A 25504-nucleotide genomic window follows, 5' to 3' on the forward strand; every position below is an offset into this window, starting at 1 on the left:
ACAGAACAGAACAATAAATCTAGGAGCTGGTTCTTTGAAAAGATAAACAAAAGAGATAAACTGTTAGCCAGACTCACCAAGAAAAAAGAGAGAACTCAAAATCTGAAATGAAAAAAGAAAAATAACCAACATCACAGAAAGGATTATAAGAGAATAGTGAAAAATTATATCCTGACAAACTGCAGAGCCTAGAAATTGGTAAATTCCTAGAAACATATAAACTACCCAAGCTGAATCAGAAAGAAATAGAAAATCTGAACAGACTGGTTACTAGCAATGAAACTGTATCACTAGGGATGCCTGAGTGGCTCAGCAGGATTAGTATCTGATCCCTACTTGCTGGCTCAGGTCATGATCTCAGGGTTGTGAGATTGAGGCCAGAGAGGCTCTAGGATGGGTCTGGGGTCTGCTTAAGATTCTCTCTCTCCCCCTCTGCAGTCCCCTCCCATCCCCATACTTAAAGAAGAGTTAATACCCATTCCTCTCAAACTATTCCAAAAAAAAAGAGGAAGGAAAGCTCCCAAATTTATACCAGGATGCCAGCATTACCCTGATATCAAAAGCAAATAAAAACTCTACCAAAAAATAAAACTATAGGCCAATATCTCTGGGGAACATAGAAGCAAATACCCCCCAACAAAATATTAGCACACCAAACGAACAATACATTAAAAAAAAAAAAAAAAAAAATCAGGGCGCCTGGGTGGCTCAGTGGGTTAAGCCGCTGCCTTCGGCTCAAGTCATGATCTCAGGGTCCTGGGATCGAGTCCCACATCGGGTTCTCTGCTCAGCGGAGATCCTGCTTCCCTCTCTCTCTCTCTGCCTGCCTCTCCATCTACTTGTGATCTCTCTCTGTCAAATAAATAAATAAAATCTTTAAAAAAAAAAAATCATTCACCATGATCAAACGGGATTTATTCCAGAGATTCAAGGATTCAAATGTGATTCAATATTCATAAATGAATCAATATGATTACATCACATTAACAAGAAAAAAGAAGATATAAACCATACAATCATTTCAATAGATGCAGAAAAAGCACTTGATAAAGTATAACATCTACTGGTGACTTTAAAAAAAAAACAAAAAACAAAAAACAAAACCACTCAATAAAGCAGATTTAGAGCACACCTCCACGTAATAAAGACCATGTGGGGGTACGTGGGTCACTCAGTGGGTTGAGCATCTGACTCTTGGTTTCAGTTCAGGTCATCTCAGGGTCTTGAGATCAAGTCTTGCATTGGGCTCCATGCACAGTATGGAGCCTGCTTGGGATTCTCTCTCTCCCCGCACTGGCCCTCCCCTGCTTAAATAAATAAATTTAAAAAATAAATAAAAAATAAAGACCATATATGAAAAACCCACAGTCAACATCATACTCATTGATGAAAACCTGAAAGCTTTTCTTCTAAGATCAGGAAAGAGGAGGATGTCTACTCTCACCACTTTTATTCAACATGATACTGGAAGTCCTAGCCATAACAATCACACAAGAAAAAGAAATGAAAGGCACCCACACTGGTAAAGAAGAAGTAAATCTATTACTGTTTGCAGATCATATATTATACACAGAAAACCCTAAAGTCTCCACCAAAAAACTACTAGAACTGATAAATAAATTCAGTAAAGTCACGGGACACAAAATTAATATACAAAAATCCACTGTATTTTATGCATGAATAATGAAGTGGCAGAAAGAGAAATTTAAAAACTCATTTATAGTTGCACCCAAAATAATAAAATCCCTAAGAATAAACATAACCAAGAAGGTTTAAGGCCTGTGCTCTAAAAACTATAAAGTACTGATGAAAGAAACTGAAAATGACAGATATTCCATACTCAGGGACTGAGAAAACCAATACTGTTAAAATGTCCACACTATCCAAAGCAATCTACAGATTTAATGCAATCCCTATCCAAATACCAATAACACTGGTCACAGAACTAGAACAAATAATGCTAAAGTATGTAAGGGATCACAAAAGACCCCAAATAGTCGAAGCAATTTTGAAATAAAGGTACAAAACTTCAGGTATCATGATCCCAGATTACAAGATGTACTACACCAAGCTGTAGTAATCAAAACACTATGGTACTAGCACAAAGAAAAAGAGGCACAGATCAGTGGAACAGAATAGAGAGCCCTGAAATAAATCAATGCATAGATGGTCAATTAATCTATGACAAAGAAGGCAAGAATATACAATGGGGAAAAGACAGTCTCTTCAACAAATGGTGCTGGGAAAACTGGACACCTGCAAGCAAAAAATGCAACTGGACCACTTTCGTACACCACGCACAAAAATAAACTCAAAATGGATTAACAAATGACCTAAATGTGAGATCTGAAACCATGGAACTTCTAGGAGAAAACACTTCCAATAATTCTCTGACACTGGCCATAGAAATAGTTTTCTAGATATGTTCCCTCAGGCCAGGAAAACAAAAACAAAACAAAATTGCTGGGACTATACAAAAATGAATGCACAGTGAAGGAAACCATCAAGAAAACAAAAAGACAACCTAGCAAAACAGAAGACATCTGCAAATGAGATGTCCTATAAGGGGTTATTATCCAAAACATATAAAGAACTTATACACCACCACCAAACCCCCCCCCCCAAATAATCCAATTTTAAAAGAGGCAAAGGCCAGGGGTGCCTGGGTGGCTCAGTGGGTTGAGCCTCTGCCTTTGGCTCGGGTCGTGGTCTCAGGGTCCTGGGAATCAAGCCCCGCATCAGGCTCCCTGCTCAGCGGGGGGTCTGTTTCCCCCTCTTTCTCTGCCTGCCTCTCTGCCTACTTGTGATGTCTGTCAAATGAATAAATAAAAGTCTTTAAAAAAAAATAGGCAAAGGCCCTGCAAAGACATTTTTCCAAAGAAGACATACAAATGGCCAACACAGGAAAAGATGCTCAACACAACTAATTATCAGAAAAATGCAAATCAAAACCACAAGATATTCCATATCTGTCAGAATGGCTAAAATCAACACAAGAAATAACAAGTGCTGGCGAGGATGTGGAATAAAAGAAACTCTTCTGTACTGCTGGTAAGAATGCAAATTGGTGCAGCCACTGTGGAAAGCAAGCTGGAAGTTCTTCGAAAAATTACAAACAGAATTACCATATAATCCAGTTAATTCCACTACTGGGTATTTACCAGAAGAAAACAGAAATGCTAAATTTTTTTTTTTTTTTGACAGAGATCATAGGTAGACAGAGAGGCAGGCAGAGAGAGAGAGGGAAGCAGGCTCCCTGCTGATCCCAGGACCCTGAGATCATGACCTGAGCCGAAGGCAGCGGCTTAACCCACTGAGCCACCCAGGCGCCCCAGAAATGCTAATTTTAAAAGACACATGAACCCCTATATTTACTGCATTATTTACCACAGCTAACACATGGAAATGACCCAAGTGTCCATCCACAAATGAATGGATAAAGAAATTGTGATACACACACACACACACACACACACACACACACACACACACACACACAATGGGATATCACTCAGCCATTAAAAATGAGATCTTGCCATTTGCAACATGATAGACCTGCAGGATATAATGCAAAGTGAAATCAGTTAAATAGTGAAAGACAAGTACCATATTTCACTTGTACGTGGAGTACTAGAAACAAAACAAAAAACAAAGACAAAAAGACCATCAAGAAACAGACTCATATAAGAAAACAAACTCATGGTGGCCGGAGGGGAGATGTGGTAAGGGGATGGGTAAAACATAAATGGGATTTATAATGCATTTTTCCTGATGAGCACTGAGTAATGTACACAATTCTTGAATCATACTGTACATGCAAAACAATGCATATACATCTTAATATCACTGTGCTAATTACACTTGAATTAAACAAGAGCTATTATAAAAAACTTTTTAAAACACAATTCTTTTAATAAATGACAAAAGTGAAAAAACAGACAATTCAACAGTAATAGCCTGCTTCCCCTGCCCCTCCTGCCTCTGCCTACTTGTGATCTCTGTCAAATAAATAATTAAAATCTTAAAAAAAAAAATAAGGAAACAGATGACGTGAACAACACTATTCCTTTTCATTTCTTTAACTAACGGAATGTTTTATTTGCTTCAAGGGTACAGGTCTGTAAATGATCATTCTTACACAACTCTACTTACATAACGTACTCTCCCCAGTGTCTATAATCCAATCACCATATCTCTCCCTCCCCACCCCCCAGCAACCCTCAGTTTGTTTCCTGAGATTAAGAGTCTCTTACAGTTTGTCTCCCTCCCTGGTCCCATCTTCTTTCATTTTTTTCCCTCCCTTCCACCCATGACACCCCCGCCCTGCCTCTCAAATTCTTCGTATCAGAGAGATCATATAATAATTGTCTTTGACTTATTTCACTTAGCATAATACCCTCTAGTTCCAACCACGTCGTTGCAAAAGGCAAGATTACGTTTTTTTGATGACTGCATAGTATTCCTGTGTGTGTGTGTGTACACATACATACATGCATACACCCCACATCTTCTTTATCTATTCATCTGTTGATGGACATCTAGGTTCTTTCCATAGTTTGGCTATTGTGGACATTGCTCCTGTAAACATTGGGGTGCACATGCCCCTTCAAATCACTACGTATCTTTAGGGTAAATAGCTAGTAGTATGATTGCTGGGTCATAGGATAGCTCTATCTTTGACTTTTTGAGGAACCCCCATACTGTTTTCCAGAGTGGCTGCACCAGCTTGCATTCCCACCAACAGTGGAGGAGGGTTCCCCTTTCTCTGAATCCTCGCCAACACCTGTCATTTGCTGACTGGTTAATTTTTGCCATTCCAACTGACGTGAGGTTGTAACTCACTGTGATTTTGATTTGTATTTCCCTGATGCCGAGTGACGTGGAGCACTTTTTCATGTGTCTGTTGGCCATCTGGATGTCTTCTTTGCAGAAATGTCTGTTCATATCTTCTGCCCATTTCTTAGATTCTTTGTTCTTTGGGTGTTGAGCTTGGTAAGTTCTTTACAGATTTTGGATACTAGCGCTTTATCTGATATGTCATTTGTAAATATCTTCTCCCATTCTCTCCGTTGTCTTTTGGTTTTGTTGACTGTTTCCTTTAATTTGCAAAAGCTTTTTATCTTGATGAAGTCCCAACAGGTCATTTTTGCCCTTGCTTCCATTGCCTTTGGTGAGGTTTCTAGGAAGAAGTTGCTGTGGCTGTCAAAGAGGTTGCTGCCTGTGTTCTCCTCAAGGATTTTGATGGATTCCTGTCTCACATTGAGGTTCTTCATCCATTTTGAGTCTATTTTTGTGTGTGGTCTAAGGAAATGGTCCAATTTCATTCTTCTGCACTTGGCTGTCTAATTTTCCCAACACCATTTGTTGAAGAGAATTGTCTTTTTTTCCATTAGACATTCTTTCCTGCTTTGTCAAAAATTAGTTGACCGTAGAGTTGAGGGTCCATTTCTGGGCTCTCTATTCTGTCCATTGATCTGTGTCTGTTTTTGTGCTAGTACCATACTGTCTTGATGATGACAGCTTTGTAAGACAGCTTGAAGTCTGGAATTGTGATGCTGCCAACTTTGGTTTTCTTTTCCAACATTCCTCTGCCTATTCGGGGTCTCTTCTGATTCCATATAAATTTTAGGATTATTTGTTCCATTTCTTTGAAAACACTGATGGTATTTTGATAGGGATTCCGTTAAATGTGTAGATTGCTCTAGATAACATAGACATTTTTGCAAATATTTCACAATATTTGGTCTTCCAATCCATAAGCATGGAACATTTCTCCATTTTTTTGTGTCTTCCTCAATTTCTTTCATGAGTACTTCATAGTTTTCTGAGTACAGATTCTTTGCCTCTTTGGTTAGGTAGGTTTATTCCTAGGTATCTTATGGTTTTGAGTACAATTATAAATGGGATCAACTCTTTAATTTCTCTTTCTTCTGTCTTGCTGTTGGTGTATAGAAATGCAACTGATTTCTGTGCATTGATTTTTATATCCTGACACTTCTCTGAATTCCTGTATGAGATCTAGCAGTTTTGGAGTGGAGTCTTTTGGGTTTTCCACATAAAGTATCATATCATCTTAAAAGAGTGGGTGTTTGACTTCTTCTTTGCCAATTCGGATGCCTTTTATTTCTTTTAGCTATCTGACTACTGAGACTAGGACTCCTAGTACTATGTTGAATAGTAGTGGTGACAGTGGACATCCCTGCCATGTTCCTGACCTTAGGGGAAAAGCTCTCAGTTCTTCCCCATTGAGAATGATATTTGCTGTGGGTTTTCACAGATGGCTCCTAAGATACTGAGGTATGCACCCTCTAACCCTACACTGTGAAGAGTTTTGATCAAGAAAGGGTGCTGTACCTTGTCAAGTGCTATTTCAGCATATTTTGAGTATCATATGGTTCTTGTTCTTTCTTTTATTAATATATTGTATCACACTGATTAATCTGCAGATATTGAACCAACCTTGCAGCCCAGAACAAATCCCACTTGGTCATGGTGAATCATCCTTTTAATGTATTGTTGGACCATACTGGCTAGTATTTTGGTGAGAATTTTAAAAACTGTGTTCATCAAGGCTATTGGTCTGTAATTCTCCTTTTTGGGGGTCTTTGTCTGGTTTGGGGATCAAGGTAATGCTGGCCTCATAAAATGAATTTGGAAGTTTTCCCTTCATTTCTGTTTTTTGGAACAGTTTCAGAATAGGTATTAATTCTTCTTTAAATGTATGGTAGAATTCCCTTGGGAAGAGGTCTGGTCCTGGGCTCTTGTTTGTTGGGAGATGTCTGATGACTGCCTCAGTCTCCTTACTGGTTATGGGTCTGTTCAGGTTTTCTATTTCTTCCTGGTTCAGTTTTGGTAGTTTATATGTCTCTAGGAATGCATCTATTTCTTCCAGATTGTCAAATCTGCTGGTGTATAGTTGCACATAATATGTTCTTATCATTGTTTGTATTTCTTTGGTGATCTCTCCTCCTTCATGATTTTATTCACTTGGGTCCTTTCTCTTTTCCTTTTGATAAGTCTGGCCAGGGCTTTATCAATCTTATTAATTCTTTCAAAGAACTAGCTCCTAGTTTCATTAATTTGTTCTAGTGTTTGTTTGTTTGGTTTCTATTTCATTGATTTCTGCTCTGATCTTCATTATTTCTCTTCTCCAGCTGAGGTTAGGCTTTCTTTGCTGTTCTTTCTCCAGCTCCTTTAGGTGTAGGGTTAGGTTATGTACTTGAGACTTGTTTCTTGAGAAAGGGTTGTATCACTATATACTTTCCTCTCAGGACTGCCTATGCGGTGTCCTAAAGATTTTGAACAGCTGTGTTTTCATTTTCATTTGTTTCCATGAATTTTTAAAAATCTTCTTTAATTTCCTGGTTGACCCATTCATTCTTTAGTAGGATGCTCCTTAGCCTCCATGTATTTGAGTTCTTTCCAATTTTCCTCGTGATTGAGTTCTAGTTTGAAAGCACTTTGGTCCGAAAATATGCAGGGAATGATCCCAATCTTTTGGTACCAGCTGAGACCTGATTTGTGACCCAGGATGTAATCTATTCTGGAAAATGTTCCATGTGCACTAGAGAAGAATGTGTATTCTTTTGCTTTGGGATGGAATGTTCTGAATACGTCCTTGATGTCCATCTGGTCCAGTGTGTCATTTAAGGCCTTTATTTCCTTGTTGATATTTTGATTGGATGATCTGTCCATTTCAGTGAGGAGGTTGTTAAGGTCCCCTACTATTATTGTATTACTGTCAATGTGTTTCTTTGAGTTTGTTATTCATTGCTTTATATAACTGTGTGATCCCATGCTAGGGGCACAGATATTTAAAATTATTTGATCTTCTTGTTGGACAGACCCTTTAAGTATGCTATAGTGTCCTTCCTCATCTCTTATTATAGTCTTTTGCTTAAAGTCTAATTTATTTGATATAAGAATTGCCACCCCAGCTTTCTTTTGATGTCCATTAGCATGGTAAATTGTTTTCCACCCCTTTGCCTTAAATCCGGAGGTGTCTTTGAGTCTAAAATGAGTTTCTTGTAGACAGCATATCAATGGGTCTTGTTTTTTTTTTATCCATTCTGACACCCTGTGTCTTTTGATTGGGGCATTTAGCCCATTTACATTCAGGGTAACTACTGAAAGATATGAATTTAGTGCCACTGTATTGCCTGTAAGGTGACTGTTACTGTATACTGTCTCTGTTCCTTTCTGGTCTATTACTTTTAGGCTCTCTCTTTGCTTAGAGGACCCCTTTCAATATCTCCTGTAGGGCTGGTCCAGTGTTTGCAAATTCTTTTAATTTTTGTTTGTCCTGGAAGTTTTTTTTTTTTTTTTAATCTCTCCTTCTATTTTCAATGACAGCCTAGCTGGATATAGTATTCTTGGCTACATATTTTTCTCGTTTAGTGCTCTAAATATATCACGTTAGTCCTCTCCGGCCTGCCAGGTCTCTCTGGACAGGTCTGCCGCTAATCTAATATTTCTACTATTGCATGTTACAAATTTCTTATCCCAAGCTGCTTTCAGGATTTTCTCTTTATTGCTGAGACTTGTAAGTTTTACTATCAGATGATGGGGTGTGGACCTATTTTTATTGATTTTGGGGGGGGTTCTCTGTGCCTCCTGGATTTTGAAACTCCCTCTCTTCGCCAAACTAGGGAAATTCTCTGCTCTAATTTGCTCCAATATACCTTCTGCCCCCTCTCTTTCTTCTTCTTCTGGGATCCCAATTATTCTAATATTGTTTGTCTTATGGTATCACTTATCTCTTGAATTCTCCCCTCGTGGTCCAGTAGTTTATCTTTCTCAGCTTCTGTATTCTCCATCACTTGGTCATCTGTATCACTAATTCTCTCTTCTGCCACATTTATCCTAGCAATAAAAGCCTCCATTTTGATTGCACCTCATAAATAGCTTTTTAAATTTCATCTTGATTAGATTTCAGTTCTTTTATTTCTCCAGAAAGGGATTCTCCTCTATGCTTTTTTTGAGCCCAGCTAGCACCTTGATAATCATCATTCTGAACCCTAGATCTGACATCTTACTAATGTCTGTATTGATTAGGTTTCCAGCTGTCGGTAATGCCTCTTGTTCTTTTTTTTTTTTTTTTTTGAGGTGAATCTTTCTGCCTTGTCATTTTATCCAGGTAAGAACAGATGGCTGAGAGAACAAAATACTAAAAGGGTAGCAATGACACCAGAAAAATATACACTAACCAAATTGGAAGAGACCCGAAACCAGGGAGTGGGGGAAGAATTTTGGGGTGTGTTTTGGTCTCTTAGAAGAAATTGCTCCCAAAATTTTAAAGAAAAACTTACATATACACAAAAATAAGAGTAAGCACAATTAAGGGATGGAATATGATTGTAAAGATGAAAACTTAAAAAGATTCTAAACAAGAAAATAGTATGAAGAAAAAAAGTTGAAAAAAGTAGAAAAAAGGAAAGAATGTGATCAGGCTGGAGTCTAGAACAAAGCCATGTGCTAGATTTAGGGTATATCTTGATCTGTTAGAACAAACTGTATTCCAAAATTTTAAAGAAAGAAAAACCTCTATGTATACAAAAAAATAAGGCTAAATACAATGAAGGGATAGAATAGAACTATAACAATGAACATTTAACAAGATTTTTAAAAAGGTATTGATAATATAGAATAGTTAAAAAATGTTAACACAGAAAAGAGGTAAAATTTTAAAAAACAGAATAAGAAAAAAATAAAATTAAAAAAAATTTAACTTTGAAAGACTAAAGAATCATGGGGAACAAGCCATGAATTCTATGTGCTGTATTCCTGTAGCTCTGAAGTTCTGCAGTTCTCACTGATCGGTGAACTTGGTCTTGGCTGGATGTTCTTGTTGACATTCTGGTGGAGGGGCCTGCTGCATTGATTCTCAAATGTCTTTACCAGAGGAGGAACTGCACCACCCTTGTTAAGGGCCAGGCTAAGTGATCTGCTCGGTTTTGTTCTCTGTGGCTTTTATTCCCTGAATGCTTTCTATACTGCTTTGGAGGACGGGAATGAAGATGGCAGCCTCCCAATCTCCAGCCCTGTGGGAGCTGAGAGCTCGAGGCCCCACTCCTCAGTGCATTCTCAGAGAAAAGCAGTCAATCATTCCCATGTCCCCAGTCTCCAGCCACACTCCGTGCTCACCTAGCCTGTGACCTATTGTTTTTATCTCTGGCACATGGCCCTGTTTAGAGTCTCCAAATCCAGCAGATTCCTGCAGCGCACTCCTGTGCCACTTCTCCCGGAGAAGGAAGGAGGAGGTCTCCCCCAATCTACCACATGTGTGGTCCTTGCTCAAAGAGCAATGGCCAGACTGTGCCTTGGGTCATGATTTAAGGTAATCCTGAGCTAAGAGCCCACTCCTTGGTTCTGTCTCTGCAGCCAGCTTCCCCGCTCCGATACCTGGGAGATTTACCACACTCATGCACCCCTGGTCTTTTTGTGACCTCACAGGTCCTGAGACCACACTGTCTCAGCGAGGGCTCCGTCCCCCACTTAGCCTCTAGAGTGACGTCTCTCAGTGGAGCAGACTTCTTTAAAAGTTCCAATTTTGTACTCCGCTGCTTTACCACTTGCTGGAAGCCAACCCCTCCCCCCGCAATGTGTCTTCCCATATACTGCCTGGGATTCACTTCTCCCCTTGTCCTACCTTCCAGAAAGTGGTAGCTTTTCTGTTCCTAGAATCGCTGCTCTTCTTCTCTTCAATCTTCTGTTGAGTTTGTAGGTGTTCAAAATGGTTTCATAACTATCTAGCTGAAGTCCTGGGACCCGATGATATTAGGTCTATTCCTCTGCCATCTTACTCCTCCTCTCATGAACAACACTATTAACAAACCAGATCTGACAGACTTCTATAGAATACTCCATCCAACAAGAGAACATACATTCTCAACTACATACGGAACATTTTCCAGCGGACCAAACACTGGGCCATAAAACAAATCTCAAAAAATTTAGAAGCATAAAAATAATTTAAAATATGTTCTCCAGCCACAATGAAATGAAATTAGAAATACAAGAGGAAATCTGGGAAATTCATAAATATGTGGAAATTAAAGAACACACTCATGAATAAATAACCAATGAAATGAAAAAATCAAGAGAGAAATCAGAAAATACTTTGAGATTGATGAAAATGAAGATAAAGCATACCAAAACTTATGTTATAGAGTCGAACTATAAATGTCTATATTAAGAAAGACTTCAAATCCACAACCTAACCTTATAGGTTATGCACCTTAAAACACTACAAAATAGGGGTACCTGGGTGGCTTAGTTGTTAAGTATCTGCCTTTGGCTCAGGTCATGATCCCAGGGTTCTGGGATTAAGCCCCTCACCAGGCAGGCTCTTCTCAGCAGGAAGCCTGCTCTCCCTTTCCCACTCCCCCTGCTTGTGTTCCCTCTCTGTCTCTATAAAATAAATAAATAAAATCTTTAAAAAGAAATACTAGAAAATATGTGTACCTTAAGACACTAGAAAAATGATAGCAAATTAAACCCAAAGCCAACAAAGGAAATGATATTAGAGGAAAAAGTAACAAAACTGAAAATGAAAAGATTAAAAGAAAAAAAACCTTTGAGACCAGAAGTTGTTCCTTCAAAAGATCAACAAATGTTTAGTCAGTCTGACCTAGAAAAAGAGAAGATTTAAATTATCAGAATCAGTAACAAAAGAGAAGACAGGATGTTACTGCCACCTTTATAGAAACAAACAAAAAAGGTCATGAATAGTACACGAAAAAATTAGATAACTTAGATGAAGCATACAATTAATAAAAAGACAAACTATAAAAATGACAAAAGAAATAATCTGAATAAACCTATATGAGGCAAAACCAGTTAAAAAAAAAAAATCAGAAAACAAAACTACCCACAAAGAAAAGCCCAAGCTTAGGGATGCCTGGGTGATTCAGTCAGTTAAGCATCTACCTTCAGCTCAGGTCATGATCCCAGGGTCCTGGGATCGAGTCCGGCATTGGGCTCCCTGCTCAACAGGGAGTCTGCTGCTTCTTCTGCCTGCCACTCCCCTTGCTTGTGTGTACCCACTCGCTCACTCTGACAAATAAAATCTTAAAAAAAAAAAAAAAAAAGTAAAGCCTGAGCCTAAACGGTTTCTCCACTCAATTCTACCAAACACTCAAAGAAGAATAACAATTCTTGGGCTCCTGGGTGGCTCAGTTGGTTAAGCAACTGCCTTCAGCTCAGGTTGCGATCCTGGAGTCCCCGGATCCTCACATCGGGGCTCTGGGCTCTCGACAGGGAGTCTGCTTCTCCCGCTGACCTTTCTCCACTCATGTTCTCTCTCTCTCAAATAAATAAATAAAATCTTAAAAAAAAAAAAAAAGAAGAATACCAATTCTTCACAAATTCTTCCAAAAACAAGAAAAGGAAGAAACATTTTCCAACACATTTTACAAGGCCAGTATTATCCTGATAACCAAAACTACACAAAGATGTCACAGGAAAACAAAACTACAGACTCTCTAGTGAACAGGGATATAAAAGCCCTCAACAAAATACTAGCAAACTGAATCTGACAATACATGAAAAGAATTATATAGCATTACCAAGTAGGATTTATCCTGGCAATGCAAAGCTTGCTTAACATCAAAAAATCAATTAATAAAATATATCACATGAATAGAATGAAAGACAAGAATTACATGACCATCTCAATAGATGTAGAAAAAGCATCTGAGGATATCCAACATCCTTTCATGGTAAAAACAAAAACCAAACAACCACTCAATAAATTAGGAATGGAAGATAAGTTCCTTACATAAAGGGCATCTATAAAAAAAAATAGTTAACATCATACTCAATGGTGACAAAGTAGATGGTTTCCCTTTAAGGTTAGAATTGTCATGGAGGTTCTACCCAGGGCAATTAAGTAAGAAAAAGAAATAAAAAGCATCTATATTGTAAAGGAGGAAGTAGAACTTTGCATGATGTGATCCTGTATATAGAAAATCCTAAATTAACTACTAAAAAACTATTAGAATATATGAGCTCAGCAAGATTGCAGGATACAAGATCAATATAAAAAAAATTTAATTTCTATACATTTGCCATGAACAATTGAAAAATAAAACAATTCGTCATAGTAGTATCCTAAAACTAAAGTTAATCAAAGAAATGTAAAATCTATACTATGAAGTGGATTATAAAATTTATATGCAATTGCAAGGAAGCCGAATATACAAAATAATCCTCAAAGAATAAACTAAAGGACTTATACTTCCAGATTTCAAAATTCACTACAAAGCAATGGTAATCAAGACACTATGGTACTGGTACAAGGATAAACATATAAATCAAAAGAACAGAAATGAAACACAAGAAATAAACTCATACCTCTAAAGTCAACTGATTTTTTTTAATTTTTTTTTTTAGATTTATTTATTTTTTTTTTATTTGTCAGAGAGAGAGGGAGAGAGAGCGAGCACAGGCGGACAGAATGGCAGGCAGAGGCAGAGGGAGAAGCAGGCTCCCCGCCAAGCAAGGAGCCCGATGTGGGACTCGATCCCAGGACGCTGGGATCATGACCTGAGCCGAAGGCAGCTGCTTAACCAACTGAGCCACCCAGGCGTCCCATAAAGTCAACTGATTTTTAACAAGGTGTCAAGACCATTCAATTAGCAAAGAACACTTTTCAACAAATGGTGTTGTAACAACTGGATAGCCACACACCAAAGAATGAAGTTGGGACCTTAACCTCATACCATATGCAAAAGTTTACTCAGAATGGATCATACATGCACATTTAAGAGTTGGAAGTATAAAGCTCTCAGGGAAAAATACAGGCATAAATCTTCATGACTTTGGATTTGGCAATGGATTCTTTGATGTGACACCAAAAGTCCAAGCAACTAAACAAAAAGTAAGTTAGATTTCATCATCAAAAGTAAGAACTTCATGTTTCAAAGGACACTGTCAAGAAAGTGGAAAGACAACACAAAACAGGAAAAAAAAACTTGCAAGTCATATATCTTTTAAGGGGCTTGTATTCAGAATATGTACATTTTTTTTTTAAAGATTTTATTTATTTGTCAGAGAGAAAGGGAGAGAGAGCGAGCACAGGCGGACAGAATGGCAGGCAGAGGCAGAGGGAGAAGCAGGCTCCCCACCAAGCAAGGAGCCCGATGTGGGACTCGATCCCAGGACGCTGGGATCATGACCTGAGCCGAAGGCAGCTGCTTAACCAACTGAGCCACCCAGGCGTCCCCAGAATATGTACATTTTAAAAACTCTTCCAATTCAATCAAAGGACAATACAATTTGAAAAACAGGCAAAAAAATATGAATAGACATTTCTCCAAGAAAGATCCAAAGGGCCAATAAGCACATGAAAAAAGATGCTCAGTATAATTTAGTCCTAAGGGAAATATAAATTAAAACTACAGTGAGATATCAACTTCATACCCATTAGGATGGCAAAAATAAAGTGAGATAACAAGTATTAGTGAAATGTGGGAAAATTAAAACCCTGAAACACTGCTGGTGGGAATTAAAATGTTGCAGCCATTTTGGAAAACAGTCTGGCCGTTCTTCAAATAATCAAACACAGAGTTACCCTGTATCAGAGTTTCCACTTCTAGGTATATACCCAGTAAATGAAAACATGTCCACACAGAAACCTGTATATGAATGTAATACCATTACTCATACCAGTCAGAAGGTGGAAACAACCCAAAAGTCCATTAACACACAAATAGAAAAACAAAATATGGTATATCCACACCACACAATGAAGCATTATTTAGCCATAAAAAAGAATGAAGTATTGATACATGCTATAACATGGATGTACTTTAAAAACATAATGTTAAGTGAAGGAAGCCAGCCAGGAAAAAAACATAGACTACATGATTCCATTTACATGGAAGTCACAATAGAGACTCTACAGAGAGACAGAAAGTAAACTAGTGGTTGCCTATGGATAGGAGTGGCAGGGGCAGGGGATAGTGGGTTGAGAGCCACAGGGTATAGGTTTCTTTCTGAGGTGATAAAAATGTTCCGAAACTGACTGTGGCGATGGTTACCCATATCCATGAATATACAAGAAACCCTTTAATTATAAACTTTAAGTGGGTGAATTAAGCTACCTAAAAATGTAGTAGCCATCTCCCACAAAAGTATTATACTGACCAAAACTGAAGCAGAATCAGGGTCCAACAGCCACCCTGTTCATTACTGTCCCTCCTGACCTTAAATTAGTGCCAGTCATAAAAAAGTACTCAATCAAATGGAAGGGAGAAAAAAAAAAGGGGGGGTAGAGTACTATCTTACACTACACAATATTACCAAAAGTTAGACACAAATATATCCCCAATTTTACTTGGACATACGAACTCCTGAAACTTAATTCAGCAGTAAGATTCTGAAATACCAAGTGTCTGTACAAAGCAATGTCTGAAACAACTTAACTTGTATTAATTGATTTAATTCACACAACTACCCTGTGTGGCATATAGACCACTGATCTTCATTATTCATGAATTCCATATTTGCTAATTCACCTACTTACTAAAAATCTTTTGGTAACCCCTAAATCAGTATTTGCAGCACTCTCAGTCATTCATAAACATGAGCAGAGCAGTGAAAAATTAGAGTTCACCAACATGCACACTCCCAGCTGAAGTCAAACAAGGCAACACTGCCTTGTTTCAGCTCTCACACAGAAATAACCAGAGAATAAAGACCGGAGGGAGCAGTGGAGTATAATGCAGAATCACTAGATCTTTAGAGTTTAGGAGAGTTTAAGGCATTTTTCTTTCTTTTTTTTAAAAAGATTTTTATTTACTTACTGACCCGGGGTGGGGGTGACAGAGAGGACAAGCAGGCGGAGCTGCAGGCAGAAGGAAAGGGAGAAGCAGGCTCCCCATTGAACAGAGAACCAGACATGGGGCTCAATCCCAGGACCCTGGGATCATGACCTGAGTCAAAGGCAGAAAGATGCTTAACTGACTGAACCACCCAGGTGCCCAAAGGCATTTTTCTTAAGAATGTAGAGCTAATGGAGCCCTATATAAGCCAAGGACACAAAGTGAAAAACTGATGGTTGAATGAATAAATAGTTAAACCAAAGGAAGAGATAAAATGAAATGAAAAAATATACTCAATCCAAAAGAATTGGAAAATGAAAACAAAAAATAGATATGACAGAAAACAGCTGACAAATTTAAATCTAACCATACCAATACTCATGTGAAATGTAAAAATCCTTAATACCCTGCTTACAATGCAGAGACTAGGAAAACAGTTTGGCAGTTCCTCAGAAAGGTAAACAGAATTACCACAAGATCCAGCAATTCCACTCATAGTTATATACCCTAAGCATTGACATGAATACAGATAATTATACACCAATGTTGACAGCACCATTATTCACAGTAGTCAAAAGGTAAAAACAACCCAAATGTCCAAACAAAATGTGATCTATACATATAATGGGATATTATTAGCCTTAAAAAGGAATGAAATTCTGGTACATTCAAACATGAGTAAGTCTTGAAAACATTATGCTAAGTGATAATCCAGATTCAAAATGACAAATATTATATGATTCTACTTTCATTAGGTACCTAAAACAGACACATTCACAAGGCAGAAAGTAGGGGCTGAGGAAGCACAGAGAATTACTGTTTAATGGGTAGAGTTCGTTTGGGATGATGACAAAATAAATAATGGTAATGGTTTCACAATATTGTGGATGTACTTAATGCCACTGCATTCTACACTTAAAAAAAGGTTAAAATGGCAAATTTTATGTTATGTGTATTTGCCACAATAAAAAAGAGAAGAAATCATCTAACAGCATAAAAAAACAAACCCAGGGACACCTGGGTGGCTCAGTGGGTTAAAGCCTATGCCTTTGGCTCAGGTCATGATCCCAGGGTCCTGGGATTGAGCCCTCAGTTGCTGCTCTCTGCTCAGCAGGGAGCCTGCTTCCCTTCCTCTCTCTCTGCCTGCCTCTCTGCCTACTTGCGATCTCTGTCAAATAAATAAAATCTTTGAAAAAAAAAGAAAAAAACCAACTGTATGTTGTCTATAAAAAACAAACACTTTTTTTTGTAAAGACACAAAAAGAAATAGACCTATCAGAAGACCTGGCTATCTCAATACTGAGCAAAACAAATTTCAGACCAAAGGGGCAGGGATGCCAGGGATAAAAAAGATAATTTCTTAAAAGATTTTATTTATTTAATTGAGAGAAACCATGAGTGGAGGAGGGACAAAAGAAGAGGCAGGGAATAGCAAGCATACTCCACGGATGAGTCACCCAGGAGAGCCAAAAAAGTTAATTTTGTAACAATAAAGGAGCATATTTTTCAAGAAGACATAATAATCCTATGCATTTATGCACAAGAAATAGATGTATCCAAATAATTATATGTAACAGATTTCCACACCCCTATCAGTAATTGATAGAAGAAACAAAATCACTAAGTATTGTTCAAGTCTTCCATATCCTATAAACCAGCATGATAACATTTATAAAACACTCCACCCAAGAGCAGAACTTGTATCTCTTTTAAGGCAAAATGACATTTACCAACACCATATTCTAGGCCATAAAACAAATCAGGTAAACTTTAAAAAGATTCAAATAATGCAAAGTATGTTCAATGACAGTGAACAAAACTAGAAATCAAAAACCAAAAAATGCCTAAAATCACCAATATTTGAAAATTAAGTAACAGCTGTAAATAAACAATGGGCCAAAGAAGTAAAAAAGTCTATTAGAAAGTATCTGTTGCTGAATAAAAATGAAAACACAACATGTCAATATTTGTGGGATGTAACTAACACAGTAGTAGCAGGCACTCCAAACCTATGAGAAGAAACAATGTATCAAAGCAATGACCTCAGCAGCCACCTTTAGAAATGAGGACAAACAAAGCAGTTAAACCCAAAGTGAGCATAAGAAATAAATAATGAAAATAAGGATAAAACTCAATAAAAAGCAGAAGAAACAACAGGGAAAAAAGATGAATGAAATCAAAAGCTAGTTCTTTGAGATCACGCTAGCAATACTGATAATGAAACAAAAAAAAATTAGTATCAGGAATGAGAAAGATAACATCACTACATTTTCCACTGAGAACAAAAGGATAATAAAGAATCCTATGAACAACTTTATGTCAACAAATTTGACTACCTAGATGAAATGGACAGAATTGATGAAACATACAAACTCATTAAAAAAAAAAAGATAATCTGAACAGCTTTATGTTCACTTAAACAAACTGTATTTGTAGCTAAAAGAATCCTTCCCAAAACTTCAGGTTTAGATGGCTTCACTGGTGAATTCTATCAAATAGTTAAGGAAGAAATAATATCAACTCTGCAAAAACTTTTCTCAGAAAACTGAAGAGAGCATGCATTGCAACTCAATCTGACATCTAGATTACTCTGATACTAAAAATGGACAAAAACCTAAGAATACCAGAACACAAATATTCTTTTTGAACATAAAGGTAAAAATTCTCAAGAAAACTTTGGTAAACTGAATCTAATGATACATAAAAATAATACACCATGATCAAGTGGGATTTATCCAAGGAATGCAAAGTGGGTTTGACAATTAAAAAAAAAATCAACATGGGGCACCTGAGTGGCTCAATCAGTTAAGCAGCTAACTCTTGATTTTGGTTCATGTTTCATATCTCAGGGTTCTGAGATCGAGCTGCATTGGGCCTGAAGCTTGTTTAGAATTATTATTATTTTTTTTTAAGATTTTATTCATCCACTTGACTGAGAAAGATCACAAGTAGGCAGAGAGGAAAGGGGCGGGGGGGGGGGAGCAGGCTCCCTGGTGAGCAGAGAGCCTGATGCGGGACTCGATCCCAGGACCCCAAGATCATGACCCGAGCTGAAGACAGAGGCTTAACCCACTGAGCCACCCAGGCGCCCCCCTGCTTAGGATTCTTTCTCTCCCTCTCCTTCTGCCCCTGCCCTCCTTTCTCCCTCTCTTAAAAAAAGGGGGAGGAACAAAAGATCTGAATAGACATCTCACTCAAGAAGGTACATGGAAGGCAAATAAGCACCCAAAAAGATGCTCCACATCATTTGTCATTAGGGAAATGTAAATTAAAACCAAGAGATAAAACTACATAAGAAGGACTAAGACTTAAAAAAAAAAAAAAAAAAAAAAAGGACTAAAACTGAACAAACTAACCATACCAGGTGTTGGTGAAGAAAAAGAACAACTAGAACTCTCATAAACTACTAGTGGCAATACAAAATTGTACAATCACTTGGGAAAACAGTCTGGCAATTTTTCCTTTTGAAATAATCACACATCTACCATATAATTCAATCATTTCACTCCTAGGTAATTTCTCTAAAGAAATGAAAGTATACAGTCACACAAAGGTTTGGACACCACTGTTCATAGCTGTTCATAGTTTTTTTTTTATGATGGCCCAAAGCAATCCAAATGCTCCTCAATCAGATGAATGAACAAAATGTGATATATGCACAACATAGAATACTATACAAAAATAAAAAGAAACGAACTTCTGACACACATAACATGAAGGAACTTCAAAATAATTATTCTGAATGAAAGTAACTGAGCCACATCAAAAAAAAAAAAAAAGAGTGCCTACAATATAATTTCATTTATATTCAATTGTAGAAAATGAAAACTTATCTACAGATTCAGAAATACACCAGTGGTTGATTAAAGATGGTCAACAGGGAGGGGCTTTAAGGAGAAATAATAAAGAGGCAGATGGAATATTTTATAGTGATGTTTATTATCTCGATTGTGGTGATGGTTGCATGGATGCACACATACGTCAATATCTATTAAATTGTACACATGAAATATGTACAGTTTGCTGTACGTCAATTATATCTCAATAAACCTACAAAAGAGGAGGGGGGAAGGGGAGAACAGAAAGAAAGAAAAATAAATCAATCAGAGGTCCAGTACCTAGTATCCAAAATCTATAAAGAATTTATCAAACTCAACACCCAAAGAACAAAGAATCCAATCAAGAAATGGGCAAAAGACATGAACAGACATTTCTGCAGAGAAGGCATCCAGATGGCCAACAGACACATGAAAAAATGCTCCACATCACTCGGCGTCAGGGAAATATAAATCAAAACCACAGTGAGATACCTCACTTCAGTCAGAATGGCAAAAATTAACCAGTCAGGAAATGACAAGTGTTGGCAAGGATTCAGAGAAAGGGGAACCCTCCTCCATTGTTGGAGGGAATGCAAGCTGGTGCAGCCACTCTGGAAAACAGTATGGGGGTTCCTCAAAAAGTCAAAAATAGAGCTACCCTATGAAGCAGCAATCACACTACTAGGTTGTTTACCCTAAAGATACAAATGTAGTGATTCGAAGGGGCACATGCACCCCAAGGTTTATAGCAGCAATGTCCACAATAGCCAAACTATGGAAAGAGCCTAGATGTGCATCAACAGATGAATAGATAAAGAAGATGTGTATCTATAGATACACACACACACACCCACCCCACATCTTCTTTATCTATTTATATATATACAGATACACACACACACACACACACACACACACACACACACACAGAGTGGAATACTATGCAACCATCAAAAAATCCCACATAATCTTGCCATTTGTAATGATGTGAATGGAACTAGAGGGTATTATGCTAAGTAAAGTAGGTCAACCAGAGAAATAAAACTATCATATGATCTCTCTGATATGAGGAACTTGAGAGGCAAGGCAGGGGGTGATGGGGGGAAGCGAGGGAAAAAATGAAACAAGATGGGACCAGGGAAGGAGGCAAATCATAAGAGACTCTTAATCTCAGGAAACAAACTGAGGGTTGCTGGAGGGGAGGGAGGTATGAGGGATGGGGTCCCTGGATTATGGACAGTGGGGAGGGTATGTGCTATGGTGAGTGCTATGAATTTTATAAGACTGATGAATCACAGACCTGTACCCCTGAAGCAAATAATACATTATAGGTTAAGAAAAAAAAAAAAAAGGAAATCAGAGACCCAGTATCCAGAATTCAGGGCAGAGGAAAAAAGTCAGGAAAAATAAATCAAAGAACATTCTCTAGAACTGAGAACACAAGTTTCCAGACTCAGAGACTCAGCCAAGTACTGATCCAAATGAATTTAAATTTTAAAAAACCCTATACCTAAGTACATAATCATGAAAGCTTATACTACCAAGGATACAAAGATCTTTTAAAAATTCAGAAATAAAAATAAATCAATTCTTCTGCATATAGCTGTCCAGTTTTCCCAGCACCATTTATTGAAGAGACTGTCTTTTTTCTATTGTATATTTTTTCCTGTGTTGTCGAAGATTAATTGACCATAGAGTTGAGGGTCCATAACTCGATCATTCTCTTACACCGTACACAAAGATAAACTCAAAATGGATAAAAGACCTCAACGTGAGAGAGGAATCCATCAGAATCCTAGAGGAGAATATAGGCAGTAACCTCTTCGATATCAGCCACAGCAACTTCTTTCAAGATATGTCTCCAAAGGCAAAGGAAACAAAAGTGAAGATGAACTTTTGGGACTTCATCAAAATCAAAAGCTTCTGCACAGCAAAAGAAACAGCCAAAAAAACAAAGAGGCAACCCACGGAATGGGAGAAGATATTTGCAAATGACAGTACAGACAAAAGGTTGATATCCAAGATCTATAAAGAACTCCTCAAACTCAACACACACAAAACAGATAATCATATCAAAAAATGGGCAGAAGATATGAACAGACACTTTTCCAATGAAGACATACAAATAGCTATCAGACACATGAAAAAATGTTCATCATCATTAGCCATCAGGGAGATTCAAATTAAAACCACATAGAGATACCACTTTACACCACTTAGAATGGCCAAAATTAGCAAGACAGGAAACAACATGTGTTGGAGAGGATGTGGAGAAAGGGGAACCCTCTTCCACTGTTGGTGGGGATGCAAGTTGGTACAGCCACTTTGGAAAACAGTGTGGAGATTCCTCAAGAATTTAAAAATAGAGCTTCCCTATGACCCTGCAATTGTACTACTGGGTATTTACCCCAAAGATACAGATGTAGTGAAAAGAAGGGCCATCTGTACCCCAATGTTTACAGCAGCAATGGCCACGGTCGCCAAACTGTGGAAAGAACCAAGATGCCCTTCAACGGACGAATGGACAAGGAAGATGTGGTCCATATACACTATGGAGTACTATGCCTCCATCAGAAAGGATGAACACCCAACTTTTGTAGCAACATGGACAGGACTGGAAGAGATTATGCTGAGTGAAATAACTCAAGCAGAGAAAGTCAATTATCATATGGTTTCACTTATTTGTGGAGCATAACAAATAGCATGGAGGACAAGGGGAGATGGAGAGGAGAAGGGAGTTGAGGGAAATTGGAAGGGGAGGTGAACCATGAGAGACTATGGACTCTGAAAAACAATCTGAGGGTTTTGAAGGGGCGGGGGGTGGGAGGTTGGGGGATCCAGGTGGTGGGTATTGGAGAGGGCACGGATTGCATGGAGCACTGGGTGTGGTGCAAAAATAATGAATACTGTTACACTGAAAAAATAAAAAATTAAAAAAAAATAAATCAATTACAAAAGAGTGAAAGCAGAACACATAAATTAAGAGCATGGTCTTCCTGGTTGACACTGGCTCTGACATTAACTGACTGACCTTAAGTATATTACTTAACCACTCCATCCTTTAGTTTTCTCATCTGTAATAGTAATAATAATGAGTAATAATCATATGAGTATGAAGATTTAATAAATTAATCTGTAAAGTGCCTAGAACACTCGATACATGTTAAACGCTACATAAGTGTGTTGATTAAATAAATAAATCACATTAATGTTCAATTCTCATCAACAACACTGGATAACAGAAGTCAAAAGAACAATACTTTCAAACTTTTGAGGGAAACTTATTTTCAAGCTAAAACTACGTTTAGCTAATGGCCATCCATATGTACAAGGATACAACGGACTCAGAAAACTAACATCTCACATAGCACTTCTTTAAGAATTTGACTGAAAATAAAAACCAAGGATTTAAGCCATGAAAGATGATCAGAAAACAGTATCTCCAATTTGAAGAAAGGAATTGTTAAAAATTTCAAGAAACAGGTTTCCAGAAAGCCTAAATAATCAAGTGTGACAGCAATAGAAATAAAAAATCTCAAAAAGCAGTCTCCAAGAAGAAAGAGGACTTGATAGAATATCTGAGACAAGAGGGAGATTGGATAGGGAATGATGTAAAGAGGAAAAGAGAAAAGCAATACCAAGGAAAAGACAAAAGTAGCACATAACCTGAGTCGGCACAGTGACAATAACTGACAATACTGTTTGATTTTTTTCAGCTTTTATTGTTTTTCAAAGTATGTATGTATGTATGTATGTATGTATGAATGAATATGTATGTATGTATTTATGAATGAATGAATGACAGATACTGAAGGAGGGGCAGAGGGACAAGCAGACTCCAGGCTGAGCGGCAAGATCATGACCTGAGCTGAAATCAGATATCTAACTGACTGAACAACCCAGGCACCCCTAATTTTTTTAGCTTTTGAAATAAATCAGTATTACCAACGCCCTGACAATTTAATTTTGGATGCCAACAAGGGAAAAGTATAACTGACACGCTGAGGTGAAGAGTAAGGGCAGCCAGAGTAGAAAAGCTAATAGCTAAGCTTTGACAGTGAAAAGTCAAGGGATACTTTATATAGGAAATACAATTTTTAAAAAGGCATAGTAAAATTATCAAGCTTACCGTTAGAAGAAATGAAGATAGTGATGTACTATTATTTGGAGGGGGGAAGGAGATTGCAAGAGCGACTAAACCGTCTTCTATCATAGCTGCAATTCCACAGCTAGATCCAAAACCAGTAAATCAGGCATAAGCATGATACTCAGAAACAGAACCAAAAGAGTTAGAACTGGTTATCACTAGAAAGTAAAAATGGAATGAGATGTACGTTATGTTTGAGAAAAGTCTTAAAAAACAAAGGAAACAAGCATTAAGTTTAAGTTTCTCTTTCAGAAAAAAAAAAAAGAATACTGGGAATACCATCAAAACAAGGTTTTCGATCCCCCCTTTGGATAGCTAATAAGCAAAAATTAAGATCTCACGGTGCCAGGAGGAAACAAAAGTAAGTTTTCACAGTGACAGCTGGGTACTTCCTTCAAAAACGAAAGGGTGGAAGGCATGATGTGACCCCCTGAACCTTCCCAACCCAAAAATTCTAATTAAGAGTATAAAATCGAACTTGGACTGCTAACACGGAAACGATAACTACAAAACTGAAGAATGGACAAAAGTCAATGTACTAACAAACTAACAACAAAAAGTGGAGTGCATCTAGGAATTCCGAAAATTTTAACAAGTAAGCTGTCCGACAGTAGAGCACCTAGACAAGGGGCACTTATCAGACTTCTATCTTGTCCTATATTTCCTGGATGGCTGCTTTCGCCGTGGAATCTAACAAATCTAGCAACAAATGGCCTCTGGCACTACGAAGCCTTTCAGGCACGGACAGTAAACAACAAAAAAGCTCGCCGCCGGTATTACTTTACAAGGTTGTTAAAGGCCAGGATCAGCATCTGCGCAGCCCTAACCAGCTAATTCTGTGGAGCCGCCGGGAGTGGCTCAATAGACTAAGACTCTTCGGAAAACCAAACGCACGGGGCCGGGAAGAAACAAAGCCGTGGGCGGGGCCTCCCGGTCCCGGAAAAAGCGGGCAAGGGAGGAACAGCCCTCAAGCGAGCTCGTACCCCTTTCGGCTCTTGCCCCGCCCCGCCCGCTTTCCCCGGCCCCGATTCCGGGTGCCGGCGCCCAACAGCGTGTCGGGCCGCCCTGTCCGCGAGGCCGACAGGGTGGTGCGGGACCCAGCACCGTGCCTCGGGGGCAGGTGGCGGGCGCCGAGGGCCGCGGCCTAAACGTGCCTGAGCCCCTGGCGGCCGTCAGGCGCCTCCTCACCTTCTCTTCCACGCAGTTGACAATGATGGACGGGTACTTGCGGCTGAGCCAGCGAAAGAAAGCCGGGACTCCCATTGCGGCTGCCCAGCTGGAGGAAGCGGCCCGGCCGGCGGACAAACGTAACCAGAGAGACAAGCAGGAGCGGCGGCCGCGGGCACCGGCACTTCCTCCCACGTGCGCGCCGGCGACAGGAAGTGGCGTCACGACCGCGCCGCCCGGGACGTCGACCGGCCGCGGGGCGGAGCAGGGTTCTTTTGCGGGCGGAGTGGCGAGGGCTGGGGGGAATCTTTATCCTGGGTTGCTCGTTGTAGCTGGGGCCAGCCGCAGATTCCGCGCTCCTGCGCGTCTGAGTTGTGTGGGCCCCCGGGCTGTGCCTTCGCTGCAGCTTTCCCTGGGTCGCGCAATCCGGGCGTTCAGCAGGTCCTCGGGGAGCTCTTTGGGTTTGATCACCTGTTTCTCACCTGTCTCAGTTGACAAAATCAGAGCATCTAAACCCACTCGTCAACTCTGCTTCCTGGTTTCTCCTG

At 38.8% G+C, this 25504-nt stretch overlaps 1 protein-coding gene across 2 annotated transcripts in view; it reads right to left on the reverse strand.

Moving 5' to 3' along the window:
• The window catches only part of XRN2 (5'-3' exoribonuclease 2), a 93520-nt gene extending 68358 nt beyond the window's left edge, over nt 1-25162 (reverse strand). For both annotated transcript variants that reach the window (XM_047744889.1, XM_047744888.1), the window contains exon 1: nt 24978-25162. In XM_047744889.1, coding sequence (XP_047600845.1) covers nt 24978-25052 — 75 coding nt within the window. In that variant the 5' untranslated portion in view covers nt 25053-25162. The remainder of the gene's footprint in view (nt 1-24977) is intronic.
• Between the last annotated feature and the right edge of the window lie 342 nt (nt 25163-25504).

The sequence above is a fragment of the Lutra lutra genome, chromosome 9 (genome assembly GCF_902655055.1).
Source record: "Lutra lutra chromosome 9, mLutLut1.2, whole genome shotgun sequence".
Classification (NCBI taxonomy): domain Eukaryota; kingdom Metazoa; phylum Chordata; class Mammalia; order Carnivora; family Mustelidae; genus Lutra; species Lutra lutra.